Source organism: Pteropus vampyrus, unplaced genomic scaffold (assembly GCF_000151845.1).
Source record: "Pteropus vampyrus isolate Shadow unplaced genomic scaffold, Pvam_2.0 Scaffold8, whole genome shotgun sequence".
NCBI lineage: Eukaryota > Metazoa > Chordata > Mammalia > Chiroptera > Pteropodidae > Pteropus > Pteropus vampyrus.
In genome coordinates this window covers 11592097-11608041 of record NW_011888789.1, presented here as the reverse complement: position 1 = coordinate 11608041, position 15945 = coordinate 11592097, and the positions used below count along the sequence as shown (strand labels likewise).

Genomic DNA, 15945 nt, shown 5'->3' with positions numbered 1-15945 from the left:
AATTTTGTCAGTTTTCTTCTGTGCCTCATGGCATCCAGCATCGTGCTGGGCATATAGCAGGAATTCCATAAATTCTGTTTGCTGTGATGCCTGACCACCTGGAAATGTAATCCTCAAACGGTGGGACACGTTTCCAAGGTGTCATTTTTCTATTTTGGCCAGTAGATATGTTATTTGTCAAAACATAAACTGTACAAGTAGAAAGAAGTCTCTATCACTCTTATGTTCCCCCCCATTTATTTAAAAGTTGAAATCAACCACTGGCCTCATCAATTTCTGGCAAAGCCCCTGACCTTGTTCCTACCCCTGGACCATGGAGAGTTGCTTGGTTTCTGTTTTTGCCTGGCCTTGCCCCATAAGTCCCCTCCCTTGCCTCCTCCTGTGTTGGGTGCCTTTCCTGTACTTGAACTCAGTGGCTGACAGGTGGTTTGGGGGGACTGGAGGAGAAAAATGTGGGCATGTTGAGAGTTACAATAGGGCAGGCTTTGTCCAGGCGCCGTGGTGTGTCTCCACTGACCTTGGAACTGAGTGGGGACAACTGAGGGGAGGCAGTTTCCTTCCCTCTCCGGGCTGCAGGTTTTTAATGTCTTCTTTGTTGGTCTGGGCCCCTGGAGACTGAACTGAAGGGAGAGACTTTGGGCTGACCCCTCCCTCCTGGACAAAATGGTGCATGCTTTTCCTGTTTAAACAGGGCACAGTTGTGAAGTGCCCTGACTTCGCACACACCAAGGCCCGGCAACGGCTGCAATAAATCAATAGGAAAATAGAAGCTGCCAGTTAGACTAAACAAGTGCATTTGCAAAGACGGCTAGCCCTCATTAATCACTCTGACAGTCCTAAAAACACATTTCCCCTTTAATGACTGTATTTGGATAATCAGTGCTTTTTCCTCCTCAGTCAGAGTTTGAGTAACAGACAGCTGGTGTTATTACAGCCATTGGGGAGGGAGTGCTGGGATTAGGGTCGAGGAGAACCGTCCACTGGAGGTCTCCAAAAAAACGGGGCTGGCTGTAAAGCTGTTGTTATGCAATGATGAGGGGAAGCTTTGTACTGCCATTGATGGCTCCCGGGCAGCCATGTGCAAGTTCCCCCAAAACCTTGACACCCACCTGCATTATGTGAACACAAAAGCCTCATGTTGGGTTTTATGAGCATTGGCAGATTTCACCGGGTGAGGGAGGAAGGAGTTTGTTTCTCTGGCAGTGAGGTAAGAAGATGGGTTGGTGTGATTTGGCTTTGTTTCCTTTAGGTGACTTTGGCTTTCAGGAGAAAGTTTGAAACCCAGCACATTCCTCTTTATAAATGATGTAACACATTAATGCACAGCACATTATGAAAATGGTAATTCAAACCCATAGTGCTCCAAATTAAACCATACATTATCGGATGCACTCAACCATCTATTTTACAAAAAGACAGGATGAATGAAATCAAATCAAACAGAAAACTGGAGTGCAGCTTCCCCTACAGAATGATTAATAAAGCCACGATAACCCAGATACATATCAGGAAGGAGTTAGTTCATATATTGAGAGACACACATCACAGGGTACTGGCGGGTAAGGCAGTTATGGCTGTCTGAAGATGGTAAAGGGTCCCACACCTCTCCCTAGGGCTGTAGATTTCTTCGGAGGTGGATTGGGGGAGGGCTGGGGTAGGTGGGGGTGGTGGGGGTTGGTGGTGGTGACTGGGAAGTTAAAATTGTTTGTGTCAAACCTGTATTTGAGTGTGAGCCTTTCCTCTTTCTCTCCTCCCTTTCTCCCAACTGCTGCCCACGAAGCCACAAAAATAACCAGGCAAGAGGTGTGAAAATATGACCTGGAGCCAGGAACGTCCAGTGTCTCAAGTTCCAGCTCTGTGGCTTCTACCCTTCCCGGTGCTTTGGCGCCTGGGAGAGATTAGGAGGAAGAGGAGGAAGAGGGCTAGGATGAGAAGGAGGTGAATTAGAAGGTGGAGGTAATTCTCAAAGAAAAGAGTTGCTGGATGAATTAATTATGTAAATAAGCAGTTGGTGGGGAGTATTATCTCTATTAAAACAGCAACTTTGTTTAATGAGAATTTAGCTACAGAAAGTAACAAATTCCCCACCAGCTAATTAAAACAGCCACATTTGTTAGGAATGTCATCCATTTATGGTGGAGAGAACTGACATTTCAGGGTGAGAACTGGGACACTCCAGACTATAATGCCTGCCCTTTGGTGTCACTATGGTAGTTGGGGGCAACCTTCCAGGTCTGCAGAGGAAGCTAATACATTCTGGGGATTGTCTGAGGAGTTTCTACACTGCATTTTCAGACCTCACGGTAAGCCAAGCAGCTACAGAAAAGCTTCTTTTGCTACCTGGAGAGCTTGCTATTGGAGATACTGAATCTCTTCCTTTCTCTGGTCCTAACAAGAGGTGGTCCTTAGGTGAGGAGGTCTGAACAAGTTTAAGAAAAAGTTTAAGTCCTCCTGCAGAGGGAGCAATTTCCAGCAGTTTTAGAAGGCCAAAAAAAAAAAAAAAAGTACCTAAGAGGGGGACTTGAGAGACAGGGAGGATGGGAAAGAAATAACCAATGGCACACAAAAGAACAGAGAAAAAGGAAAATTAAAGCAAGTTGCTATATTTCATGTCTTTTAAAGGTTCAGGCCAATTCTCTAGAAGACCCTGAGCTGGTCTCAGGGAGGCTACTCCAGCCCACTCAGCCTCTCCCTGACTCAGTCTCCCAGGTGCCTAATGATGCTAGCAGCCCTGGTCCCTACCCCAGGGACACGCACAGGGTTTTGTAGTGGCCAGCACCGACAGTTTCTGCAGAGGTTCTCTTGACTAGTGAAGGAATTTGCTCAGAAACCAAGATATAGGGGCGCCCCCCCCACACTCCCAAACCCAGATCCCCCAAACCACAAAAATATCTTATGCTGAGGTTCTGTCAAGTCCGGATGGGGTGACTCTGTGTTAGGCTGAGACCCCGCGCTGCGATTCTCTAGTGGAGTTTGGGGCCGGCTGGAACAGCGCGAGCAGAGAACATCTCTCCCACCCCTTGTGCACTTGACCTCGGGTCGACGGACGTTTCAGAAGTACGTAGTTTGCGGAGCACTAACTGCCCAATAAGTCGCCTTGCTCAGAAAAAGCAAAGCAAAAACAACACAACAGCAACAACAACAGATCCCAAAGCCGCGCAGCAACGGCCAGGACCGGGCGAGGAAGGCCATTTTGAGGTGCACCCAACAGGTGGCCCCGAGTCCTGGGCGCTGGATGCCGAGCCCACGCGCCTAGGTGTGTTGCGCCTGGAGCGAGCAGGCGCCAGGAATCCCGCAGCGGCAACCTGCGCGGGCAGGCCTCGGCAGGCGTCCCCAGCTCGCCGCCCCAGGAAGATGCGGCCCGGGCCTCGTCGCCTCCAGCAACCATCCATCTTCTCCGACCTCGGGGACTCTCCGTGCAGTGCCCTGGTCCTCGCCCCATCATCTCTATAAACGGCACTCCAACCTCGCCTCCCCGAGGATACAGAAGTCAGTCAGTCGTGTGAGCTTAAGTAAACAGGGACCCAGTGGCTTCAAGGTCCCGAATAATAGCTGCACCTTCTCAGTAAAACCCAAATCCTGTTCAGATGTCTCTGGGAGCGAAGATAACTGAGGCAGACAACCCAGCACTGGCCTTGGGGGAGCCTCCAAGCCTTGCGAAGCACCTCTTTCAGCAGGTGCATTTACCTTTTGGTTTCAGGTGTGTAAAAGGCATTTTCAGTAAAGAGGAAAGCCTTGGCATTTAGACTGGGAAAAACACGCGAGGTGCCGTCGGGGTTGGCGCCAGTCGCTCGTCTTTCTGACACCAGGTGGCGCCAGAGGCACGTTGTCTTTGCTCACCCTTAGGGCTTTGGGACCATGCTGCCAGAAGTCTGTGTTTGAGCCCTGGATCCTGGTTCCTTTTCAGCCCCTTGTACCTCGAATCTAGGCCCAGAGGGTAATCCACATTTACACACTCCCCCCACCCCCAACCTGTCCCCAGGAAATGTCAAGGTCTTTGAAGTGAAGTGAGGCTGGGAACTAAATCACCAAGTGAAAAAAAAAGAAAGGCGGTTTTACATTATTTGTAATGCATTGGCAGAAGTTTTGTTTTTTTCTTCCCTCTTTTTTGAGGACAGGCTTTAAACTCGTCCTTGAATGGAAATCTGAGAAGGAAACCATAACGTATTTTAAACAATAAAAAAAGGGTATCTGCTTAGGTGTCTGGAAGTAGGGTGGTGGGTGAGGGAAGAGAGAAACACCACGGTGTGAATATAGCCAAGTATTTCATTTATTAACAAAATAAGTCTTACCAAGGGAGAGTTCTATTCATCCCAAACAGGCTCCGCAGTCCCCCCATGCTGCTGTATTAAGACCAGGAGGAGGGATGGTGTGGGTAGAAGACCCAGGGCCCGAGTCTTCAATCCCAGTCACTGAGGGAGCCCATGGAAGCCCACTGCCAACTCGGGACTCTGTTGGGTCAGGCCTAGTAGGGGGTGACAGGGGCTGCTGTGATCTGTGTGCTCCCTGACTCTCCAACCTTCCCCCAATGGAGCTAAAAGGTTGTTCTGCCTGCTGATATCACCATTGGTCTGCTTTGGAGGGATCTAGCGAGGATAACTGACACCGCCCCCCACCTCAAGAGAGGGACCACTGCCCCAGGAAAGGAGAGAAAAACAATGACTATAAAAGCTCTTCGCAAAATATAAAGAGCAAAGTTGCACACCAACAGGGCCTTCTTGGACTTATAATTGAATTAAAAGGAGCCCTACAAGCCCCCTCCCACCCCCACCCCCCCACAAGTGGGCAGTGTGGCCACCGGGTGTTTGGGGCCTGGAAGAGTCTGGAAGTAGAAGGGCTCTGTCTGAGGCCACTTGGGCCCTTCTTTCAGGGCTCTCTGTGCTCAGACCAAGTAAAGGAGGAAAGGCTCTAATTTTGGGAGCCAGGGCACAGATCAAGGACCCTAGGAGGAGAGGGTCTCAGGGGAGGAGTCACAGAGCAGAGTTCTGGGTCAACAGAGGCAAGACCTCCTGATACCAAGGCCCCTCCTTGCAACCCCCAAATTCGATACAAAAAAATATCTTCTCTCTGTTACTTGTACAAAAGAAAAAACAGAACCTCAAATGGAAGGAAACAAGAGGGAATGAAGGGAAAAGAAGGGAAAGAGAAGGGGAGAAATGTAGTTTTAACGGTTAAGAAGCATGCAAGAAACTCCCCAGGAAGGGGGAATAAAACAAAGAGAAGAACCCCAGAACCCCAACTCTCCCTCTTCCCCTAAAACCAAACCAATCAAAAATGGACAAAAAAAGCAAAAGGAAAAAAATTTAAAACATATCTAAGAAAAAGAAAAAAAAATAATTAAAGAAAGGAAGAGGGGCGGGGAACATGTAGTTATTTGTGATTAATATTATTATTTGGGGGAACACAGACTTTTTGCATACCATCGACTCGTGTGGGCCGTTAATGCACTTATATTCCCAGCTTGTAAGCTAACATTATAGTAAATAAATACACAGTCCGGTGGGAGGGTCTGGGTTGGGGGAGGAATCCGGCAGGGACAAGCAGTAGTGGAGGCTGCAGCGAGGCCAGGCGGCAGGGGGAAGGGAGGCCGAGAAGGAGGGGGAGGTGGGGAGAGGAGGGTTGGGAAGGTGGGAGGGAGGAAGAGTTGTAGTTACTGGTATCCGAGCGCGGAGGCTGAGGCTAGTCTCTGTCCGTACAGCGCATATGGCGAGTAGTAGGGTCCGGCTGTGGGGAGGGACGGCACGGCCAGGCCCCCAGCTGTAGATAAATGGCTCTTGCCATAGGGGTGGTACCGGCTTAGACCCAAAGTGTGTGGACTCCTCAATGACAGCGACCCGGGGCTGCCCGGGGCGGTGGGTGGGGGGAGGTGCAGATGGCAGGAGGCAGCGGCTGCAGCGGCCGCGGCGGCGCTGCCCAGGCCAGAGGCCCCGGGGTAGGCGGCCAGAAGTTTCTCCGCGCCCGGCAGGGCCGTGTGAGTCCGTAGATGACTGAGCAGCTCCTCTGAGGTGGCGAAGCGCTTGTCGCATGGCCCGCTGGCTGCCACCCAGTTGCAGCTGTGCGGCAGCGGTTCGTTCTGTAGCATGAAGCCATAGGTGTAGAGCGGGTGGCCTGGGAGTGCGGCCTGGGCGGCGCTGGACGAGAGCGCAGCGGGCTGCAGTGGGTGCCCGGGGTACACCAGTGGGTAGCCTCCAGCCTTTAGGCTGGGCCCAGCCGGATCGTGCGCACTGCAAGTGGAGCAGCTGGAGCCGCCGAGGTGCGAGGCGCTGTGGTAACCTCCCAGGCAGTAGGGGTCGCGGCATAATCCCTGCAGGAAGGAGGGCGGAGAGGCCCCGGTGAGCGGGCTGGAGCTGGGGGGCTTGCCAGGTGGCAGGCCCAGGCCCCCAGACAGCTGGCCTCCCACGAGGCCAGACTTGCTAGGATCCAGGCCAGGCACGAACTGAGAGGGGTAGCCGGCGTAGGCGCCCACGATGGAGCCGTGGTAGCCGATGCTGGAGGGTGGCAGTGGGAACACGGAATGGCCGGTTTTGTAGGGTGACACTGGCGCCACGTGGCCGGCCCCCACTAGCGCCGAGGGCGGCTCCGACTTGCGCCCGGATGCCCCAGCCTCAGCACTGCCGCCTTGTGAGCCAGGCTCCCCACTGCTCCCACGGCTCACGGCCGTAGATTCCGGGCTGGGCTTGGGCTCTTGGTCTTTCTTGTCCAGCTCCCCGCTGCCAACCCCGCCACCGTTCTTGCAGTCAGAGTGGTGCGGGGAGCCGCCCCGGGAGCCACCGGGCGAGGAGGAGGATGATGACGCGGAGACCGGCGCTCCATGCGGGGGAAAGGGTGTGCAGGCGGCGCTGGGGACCCTGAAGCCTGCCTTGTCTCCTGGGGACAAGGAGGAGGAGGAGGAGGTGGAGGACACCGAGGAGGAGCCGCTGTCTTTACGGGAGTCGCCGCCGGAGCCCTTGGAGTAGGGCTTGAAGCTGGACTTGTCTTCTGCTGGGGATTCTCCCAGCTGCTTGAGCGCCGCAGACGCGGAGGCGGCACCCGAGGCGGACCGGCCAGGGTCCTTCTCAGTTCCCAGCCCGTTGGCCGCCGCCGCTACTGAGTTGAGCTTGGACGAGGGCGGCGGGTCCGGCTTGCCGATCTGAGAGCAAGTCTGGGCCAGCAGCGCCAATGGACTCTTCTTGGCGTCCAGCTATGGGAAACAGCAGCAAGGGAAGGGAGAAGGGGTGAGGCTATGAGACCGACGGAGCAAGCGGGGGTGCCTGCGGAGCTGGGTGGGGGCGGAAAGGACCGGAGGTGGCGGCCAACCGAAGGCTTTGGGGAGAGGGTCTGAGAGCGAGAGCCCTGCGGGCGGGGCAGCTGGGCGGAACTGCGCTCACGCCGCCCGTCGGTCGGATCCCTCCCTCCCTCCACTGGGTCCCGGGGTGCGCCGCAGGCCCTGGGGAATGAGGCCGTGGAAGTAGTCCGCCAAAGGCCACCGCGGGAGAAGGTGACTATTCTGGAGTCCGGGCTGGAGGAGGGGCTGTGACTCGCCTCCTTCCCTCTAATCTCCCCCTTCTCTGTGCTCAGGGAAAAACTTACTCCTTCAGTTTGGGGAACTTCGCTTGGGACGGGTTTCTGGCGGTGGCGCCGCGGGGTAGGAGTGGGGAGAAGCGCATTCGAAAGCCGGGGCTGCAGTTGGCGCTCTCTTAGTAGTCTCTCCCCCTCGGGGAGGGCACCCAGGGAAGTGGGAAGAAGAAAGAAAGACCTAGGATCGAGAGTGCCTGGGCGTCGTGCGCTCTAACCGGATGGGACAGAGGCGGAGTGGGACGGGGGCGATTCGGCCTTCAAAGAGAACAAACCCCGCTGATGGTGGGGGTTGGGGGAGGCGGGAAAGGCCCAGGAGAGATCGTTTCTGGCCTGGAAACTGGGTGCCAAGGAAAAGTAAAGGACCCAGTGAAGACTTAAAGAGCAAACGTAATCCGAGAGAAAATACCATGGGAGAGCGTGGAAGGGGAACCTTCATGGAGAAGCCTGGGAGAACGGGGTGTACTCTGATCGCTCTGTTCTCCGACCCTCCTCACCCAGTCCGCCAGCGTGGCCGGACCTGAGCATCACGCCGAGCCCCGGGGCACAGGCAGTAGGGCCATCGGCCGAGCAGCGGTGCGCGGAATGGGGACGGCGCTGCGCGGGCAGCGACCAGCAGACTGACCTCAATGGGGCTGACGGGAGTGGAGGACAGCGGTTGCAGGTACTCCGGATGCAGGAGGTGGCCGGTGTGAGCGCTCAGCATCTTCAGGACCCTGATAGGAAGCCGATTCGCCTGGCGCAGGGGGTCCGCCGGGGGCAAGAGGGACACCGCCGCCGGCACCGCCGGCCTCTTCCCGCCGCCGCCGCTGCCGCTGCCGCTGCTTTCGGGTGTCCTTGGGTTAGATCCAGCGGGCGAATCGCTCATTTGGAGGAGGCAGCGCCACTGGGGGGGCGGGGAGGGAGGGGGAGCACCGGGGAGGCGAGCTCCCGGGGCGGGTGGCTCGCTCCGCAGCGTGGAGCGCGGTGCAGCAGTCGCCGCGCCTCCACCCCTCCTCCACCGACGCCGCCGCCGCCGCCGCCGCCGCCGCTACTAGCCCCGGCGAGCAACACAAAAACCTTCGCCTTCCGCGAGCCGCACGTCAAATAGCCGCGATCGGCAGCCACACTTCAAAGGGATCGCCGCGCCCGCCCAATCGCAGCTCTCGCCGGGACCCCGGGGCGGGGAGAGCGGCGGGCGGAGGCCTGCGCCGCCGGTGGGAGGGGAGAACCTTAAAGGGGCCTTGCCCGCGCCGCGCCGCCGCCTCGGCCTTTACCACCCGCTGTACTCTTCCCCTCCCCCCAACTGGGCCGCCCTTGCCCGGGAGTCCCACAGAGGACCAGACTTATCCCGGACCCTGGGCTCTGCGCCCTCCCCTCCGCTGGCTTTCCTTTCGCTTTCTCTCCCCTCTCCCTTCACACCACCCGGGGGAGGTGCTGGTGGGGACAGTCGCCCGCTGGCCGAGTGCGTCTGCGGTGGGGTGGATTGGGGCGGGAGGTGGGTAGCAGCGCACGGCGCCGGCTCCGGTACTACCGAGTCCTGTCCTCTCCCGGAGGCCGCGTGGGGGCGGGCGGCGCCTGCAGAGCCCTAGCCCCGCTCCGGCCCTGCTCGGGCTCTGCTCCGGCTCTGCGCCCTCCGGTCCAGTTCTCTTCGCCGAATTGGAGTCTCCCGGGTGTGTCACTTGGGAGCGCCCGAGCCTCGGAGGCATCGACGGTTCTCGGGACGCGGCGTAAGCCGCTCCAACTACTTTGAGCCTGTCCTGTCCGAAGCCTGCAAGTTTGAGGACTCTCTTCCGGGGTGAGATGGTCGCGGGCAAGCGCGGTACTCTAGGCTGTGCGCCTTGATTTATAGGTTCAGTGTCTGGGTGTGTTTCAGGTTTCTTATCGTGTCCTGCTTAGAGGCGTAAAATTCCCTCACTGCACGGCGCCTAGCTGCTATTTTGGGGGCACCCGGGGTCACTGGATAGGCCAGAGCCCCGAGAAGATGGGGATTTCTAAGTGCTGCACGTTGATACAAACTCGAGAGATGCTCACCCTCCGCCCCATCCTTTTCTTCTCACGGGGAAAAATGCACTACCTTTTCCCAGGGAAATTTCGGAATAAAAACTTTTTATTAAAAATAACAATACCCTCCTCTACTCCCCCTCCTCCGCGCCTTTCGGATAGAGTGTGCATTGCCAGCTTCGCACCTGGCAGAGATTTTACACAGTCATAGTCTGACATTAAAGTTCCCGGACCGCGGATCGTCAGAAGGTGAAGCTGGTCCTTTGTGCGCGGGCCTCTGGGGAGACCACTTCTCCGTGCTTTCGGCGGCCAGTGGAGGCGCGCTGGTGTCACTGCCTCGCTTCGAGTACCACTTTCTCAGCCCTCATCCATCACTCTGATTGTCAGGCCTGTCATTCGGGGCATATTGCTTCAGGACTACCGGTCCCTGACTGCCGCGTTGTTCTGCGCTTCGAGACAACGAGAACCCAAGATGGGGATAGGAGATTTCAAAGGGGGTTCTTCAAAGAGAAAGAAAGGACTATCACAGAAATAACAAATAGCAATCCCGAACCTTTATCATGCTCAGTAAAGAAGACAGCAGGCGCCACTCCCAGGCCATATCAATCAAACGCTAAACTAAATGTGCTCTGTAGATCTGTGCTGTTTCTTGGGCAGTACTTATAGACCTCCTAGAAATTCCACTGTCTTTCCTTACCCCAAATTTAATTCTGGTAAAATCAGATTAAAAGGAATGTCAAGGGGTACCCTTACTGGGAGATGTCTTACATATTGCAGCAGAGGGGTACAAAGAAGAGGGGTGGTGATCCCATTTACTTTATTGTGGTGGGCTCTATCCCCCTCTCCTGCCCCCAGATCTTGTCATGCCAGCCTCTGCATTCTGACATCCATCGCTGCCACTGCCAACACTACATTTAAAAGTCCACTGCAGGGCTGCTTCAGCCTTCAGCACCATTTAGCCTTTGGGAAACTGCTATGCAGAGAGAGAACAGAAGAAAGCCTTACAGAATGGAAAAGGGTGGGCCTTTGTCGGCACCTTGGAGGAGCAAGAGCTGGGAAGAGGGGAGACCTAGGAGACAGTAAAAGATGAAAGACTCCTTCTTGATTATTGTAACCAGCCCAGCTGTGAGAGCCAGCCAAGAAATCCTTCTAGGACCCAAGCAGATGTGTGTTAGGAATGATTAATGGGAAATCAGTTGGGAGCAAAGGGGAGGGGGCGGAGAGAGAAAAGGCATTTAGAAATTTGGAAGGAGAAGAGGGGTAGGAGGCAGCAGAAAGGAGAGAGAGAAGAATGGAGGATGATAAAATATTTACTCTCTATTTGGAGAGGAAAAGAGAAGAAAAAGGTAGTGACTGAATGAAAGGAAGGGAGAAAGGAAGAGTTGAGGACAGGATGGCTAGGCTCAGGGCGAAGGTGGGGAATTTGCCTAGGTAATAATATATTATCGTTAAAAAGAAACCTTAATCCACAGCAGTAATCACTGATAGGAACAGTGGGTGCCAGACAGCATTGAGGTGGAGACCAGGTCTGTTTTTGCTCACCCACCTTCCTGGGAAGTGCTAGCAAGGAGTAGGGACTCCATTCCTTTCGGGTGCTGGTGAGGGCAGCAGGGCACCTTGGCTGGATCCATTCAGTTGCCTTAGGAGAGAAAATGGGAACCCATACTCAGCCAGACCAGAGGCCTAATTAAAACACTACTAGACAATTATTATAATCGGTATTTGACATTCACTTAGCTGAAATGCTAACATACACAGAGTCCTAAATGGGGCCCTGGTGGCCTAAAGCAAGGGCAGTTTTCAAACGAATAGCTTCTCACCTAGGAGAGAATAATAAGGCTGAGTATTCGGCTGGGCCATATATTTTGAAGTCCAGCTGTGGGCAGAGCATTGTGCTAGGGGTATGGTTGAAAAGTCCATGCAAAAAGTTATTGTACAGGGATAGGGTATATGACACATGTCCTCCCTTGCAGATAAGTGGCAGATGTATGGTTTGGGGTTCTCCCTCTCTCCAGGTCTTTCTTAGACTGCCCTGCGAGTGAGCAGCACCATTAAAATAGGATAGGGGTGAGGGTTGCTGGAGAATGCCCCAAGCCACTGTGATAAAGAACAGCAAGTCTGTGTGTCAGGCACTTGATCAGCATCAGGACTATTGTTCTCATTTCCATTTACAGCTGAAGAGGGTGAGGGAAGGAGCGGTTAGTCCTTTACTCAAAATCACATGACTGGTGAGTGGCAGAGTGGTCACTTGGAGTCAGGCCTCTGAACCACAATGACATGGTTGTCTTGGGCAAGTGCACCTCCCTCAGCTTCAGTTTCTCATGTGTAAAATGTAAGAGTGGCCACCTCAGAGGCAGGAGGCCCAAAGCAGACAATACATGTGCCATGTTTAGTGTTTGGCAGAAAGAAAATCCCAGGTAAATGAAGGCTGTGATGGACCACCTGTGTCTGTGGAGAGCAGTCATGGCAGCAGCTAGATCCAGAGGGCCTCAGCACCGGGAACTGACCATAACCACCCCACCCCCACCCCCAGCTGTCCCAGAAATCCACTGAAATGAGAGTCTCCCTCCCTCAGCCTCCAGTCAAATGTGTCTTAAAAAAAAAAAGTTCCCCTCAAGAAGCCATCAAGAAAATCCTTTAGGAAATTCTGAATATTTATAGTTTTTTCACTACTTCAATTTACATAAAATTCACCACCCAGGAAAAAATGCCTGAGTCAGGTTGAGAGCTAGAGGTGGTAGATTTGTTGTGTGGGGTTAATGTGGAGTTTTCAGTCCTTGCTGAGGCAGAATTGCCTGAATGATCGCCTCTCTCTGCATAACACTCAAACCCTAATGGCAACAACATGAAATAATATCTCACTGCGTAACTATTTACATTTTTTTTTTTTAAACTGTTTGAACTCTGAAAAGTCGGCCTCATAGAGAACTTGGTTTTCCTCCCTGGCGCTTAATATTTTTTAGCGGCCGGTAATTGAGGCCTTGGCCAGGAGCCCTGGTGTAGCGCATTGCACTCAGGGCACTGGGGGCGCTTCCTCCACAGGCCTCCTCCCAGGCTTCAGACACAGCTGGGGGCCGGAGAGGGCCAGAGGAGCAAGAGGAACAATCTGGGGAAAGCGAGAACAGACAGCCTTACAGGGAGCATACTCCAGTAGCTCCCTCTTCTGTCCTCACAGTTCTTATTATGTTCTATTATTATACGTAGCACATGGCGTCTGCCATTGTTTGTTTACTTGTTCATTCTCCCACTGGACTGTGAATGCTTCTGCATTGTCCTCATTCTCTTTGTATTCTTATTGTCTAGCCAGTTGTTTAACTATCATTATCACAGTAGCCAACACTGAGAGCCAACCAGGCACTGTTGAAAGCACTTTGCTTGCATTATCTCATATAATCCTTACAGGTAGCCCGACCAGGAAGGTCCTATCATTATTCCCATTTCACAGAGGAGGAAGTAGAGGCACAGGAGAGGTTAAATAACTAGTCAGAAGTCCCAGCTGGTAAGAGGTGGGGCTGGGATGTGAATCTAGGCAGTCTGAATGCCGTAAGTGCCCAATGAATGTTTGTGATGAATGACTAAGAATTTTACATGTAGAGAACTATTTATTTATATCTCACTCACCTCGCCATAGTCCCCCAAAGAGTCAAGATGGATAACTGTAATTTACAAAATGTTAGCTATCTAAGCATGTTAAAGTATCTTTTCCCAAATACATCTTTGTGTTCATCATTTTCTGAGTTATTTTGGGCAGGTGTTTTTATCCCCTTTGCCAGATGAAGCACTGGGCTCTGAGACCTTATGAGGGAGTGTAAAGTCACACAGCAAACCCTGGCAAAGGGCCGAGAAGAGACCTTCTAACTCCCTCCAGTTCTCCTATCACTGCCTGTTGCCTGTGGATGGGGAGGTAACTCCCTTTGATGAAAGAGGAGTAATTAACTACTTTTCCTCTCTGGATTTTCCTTTGGAGACCTGGTGGGAAGGAATGGACAAAAGGAAATGTAGACTGAAGCTTATCTTCTAGCCCTGGTGTTTGATCCGGGTCCTTGAGTAGGGTACTTTGAAGAAGTGATTTCATTTATCTCCTATCAGCCCGGGGGAGATAGGCAGGGCTGGCGGGAGAGGGGGATGCCAGTAGGTGTGCTTTTGAAGTCCTCTTGCCTTCATCTGCCCGAATCCTCCCTCCCACCCCACCCCATACATCAACCTTAGCCCTGGGCATTCACCCTTGACTACTTTGTTCCTTTGGGCTTTCAATTTTCTTAGAGATGCCTCTTTTAAGTTGCAAATACTGCTGGAAGGAATCATACCTTAGCAATCAGCCAACACCTCAATTGTGATTAGCAGACAATGAGTGTTCTACCCAGGGTAATAATAACATTTATTGAGTTCTGACTCTGTGCCAGCCTCTGCTCTGAGCACCTTACATGTAAGAACTCATTTACTTCTCACCGCAAACTGATGAGGTGGGTACTATTATCATGCCTGTTTTATAGTGGAGGCACTGAGGCCCAGAGAGGTTAAGTAACTTGCCCAAATTACACAGCTCGAAAGTGGCAGAACTAGGATTCAAATAGTCATTTCCTGAGCCAATCTTCTGTGTGCAGGACTGAGGGAGAGAGAGAGAGAGTAGCAGAAGAAACTTAAAACAAATGACTAATCATTTTCCAGAGGACTGATCTTCGCAATTAGGATTTTCCTTTCATCTTGAGGAACGAGAATATGGTAGAGAAGAAAGTGAGGCAGAGAAGGAAGTGAGAGGAACATTTACTCAATGAATCAAACTGAATTGAAGTAATTAATTCATCTACTGTTTATTGACCACTTAGAAGGTGCAAGCCTGAGGTGATCTTAAGGTAGGTAAGGACCAGAGAAAGCCGGCCAGTCCAGCCCTCCCATCTCTCAGGTTTGCACATTCCCAGCTCCTGAAAGGCAGGGCAGCCCTGTCCTTTGGGCATCCATGTGCTTCTTTTGTAGATTAAAAAGAAAAGGCAGGTCTATGGCCATGCTACCCTGAACAAGCCCGATCCCGTCTGATCTCGGAAGCTAAGCAGGGTTGAGCCTGGTTAGTACTTGGATGGGAGACCACCTAGGAAGACCAGGTGCTGTAGGTGTAAAAAAATAAATAAATAAACAAGGGATTGTAAGCTGACAAAGTCCTCGCAATCTGTGAGGTCGACCAAGGGTTGCCTTGCCTAAAAAATAAAAAAATAAAAAATTAAAAAAGAAAGGGCAAGGGGCCTTAACTTAATTCTGCTCAGTACCCTGTAGTTTAGTTACCTACTGTTCTTAAGTCCATTTACTCAAAATTAAATTCAGATTCCAGTAACATTTATTGAACACCTTCTGGATGTCAGTGTGAACCATTCTAGGTGTGTTCATGCACTTTCTCTTTTTTGGGTATAAGAGAAGTCCTGGAGCAGAGCGAAAGGCCCCTGAAAGAGAAACAGAGACCCTGCTTACCCAAACACCCTGCCCCCACGTGCTAAGCTTCTACCATCTGGAACCAGGGGGTACCCCAGACCTAGCAGATCTCAGCGGGTGACAGACAGACTGTAAGTATCTCACTTATGGTATCTCACTGGTGTCACACCTGCTTTTGACCCTTACGTGGGCTTCAGCTGTGATGGTGATGATGTTCCTATGGTCCCCCACTTCTCATGGCTAAGCCTCTAAACTTGCCAAAAGCATGCCCCTTTCAAGGCTGGGCTCTTAACTAGCTGGCATGTGCAGCTCCAAACTTGTTTCAACAAACACAATTAGAGAAAAGGGAAGAGCTACTCAGGCAGCGACTTGATTATCACTGGTTATATTTGATAAAACCAAATTCCAAGACTCCAGAACAATTTCGAGAAGAATTTATTTTAGTAGCCCTTGGCCAGCCTCTATTCAGAGAAAGAAACCTGAGAGATAAGGTCCCGATCAAACCGAGGGCCAGAAGTATAGAAATAGAGTAATTCATTCAGAGTGGAAATTTACAGAATAAGCCCCCTTTAAAAATGATTTAAAATTATTTTTTATTTTATTGAAAAAGTGCATTTCTTTATGGTGAAATATGTTCCCGTGGTGCCAACTTGCAAAGCTATGAGACTATATAGTGAGAAAAGCTCCCTTTAGCCATCTAGTTTTTCTCCCCAATGTAGCAATGCTATGAGTTTATTGTCCATCTTTCCAGAGGTATTTTGTACACATATTAGCAAATACATATACATTGTTTCCCCCTTTTACACAAAAATGGCAGCAAACTACACAAGCTGTTCCTCACTTGCATTTTTCTTTTTTAAACTTAATGTATTTTGGAGATCGCATCATAACAAAAGCATCATAGGCTTTTGTGTTTTATTTATTTATTTCCGTTTCAGGGCATTGTTGCATGGGCGTGCCCAGTTTATTTTGACTAGTCCCCTACTG

The 15945-nt window shown here is 52.0% G+C and overlaps 1 protein-coding gene and 1 pseudogene across 1 annotated transcript; one reads left to right on the top strand and one right to left on the bottom strand.

Moving 5' to 3' along the window:
* Nucleotides 1–4248: 4248 nt before the first annotated feature.
* On the bottom strand, nucleotides 4249–8640 carry ZNF703 (zinc finger protein 703). Its single transcript, XM_011372147.2, has 2 exons — nucleotides 8180–8640; nucleotides 4249–7180 (listed from the first exon to the last, which is right to left on the bottom strand). The coding sequence occupies exons 1-2, from the start codon at nucleotides 8420–8422 to the stop codon at nucleotides 5651–5653; spliced, it is 1773 nt and encodes a 590-aa protein (XP_011370449.1). The 5' UTR covers nucleotides 8423–8640; the 3' UTR covers nucleotides 4249–5650.
* Nucleotides 8641–14529: 5889 nt separating this feature from the next.
* Nucleotides 14530–14648, top strand: LOC111729150 (annotated as a pseudogene).
* Nucleotides 14649–15945: the final 1297 nt, after the last annotated feature.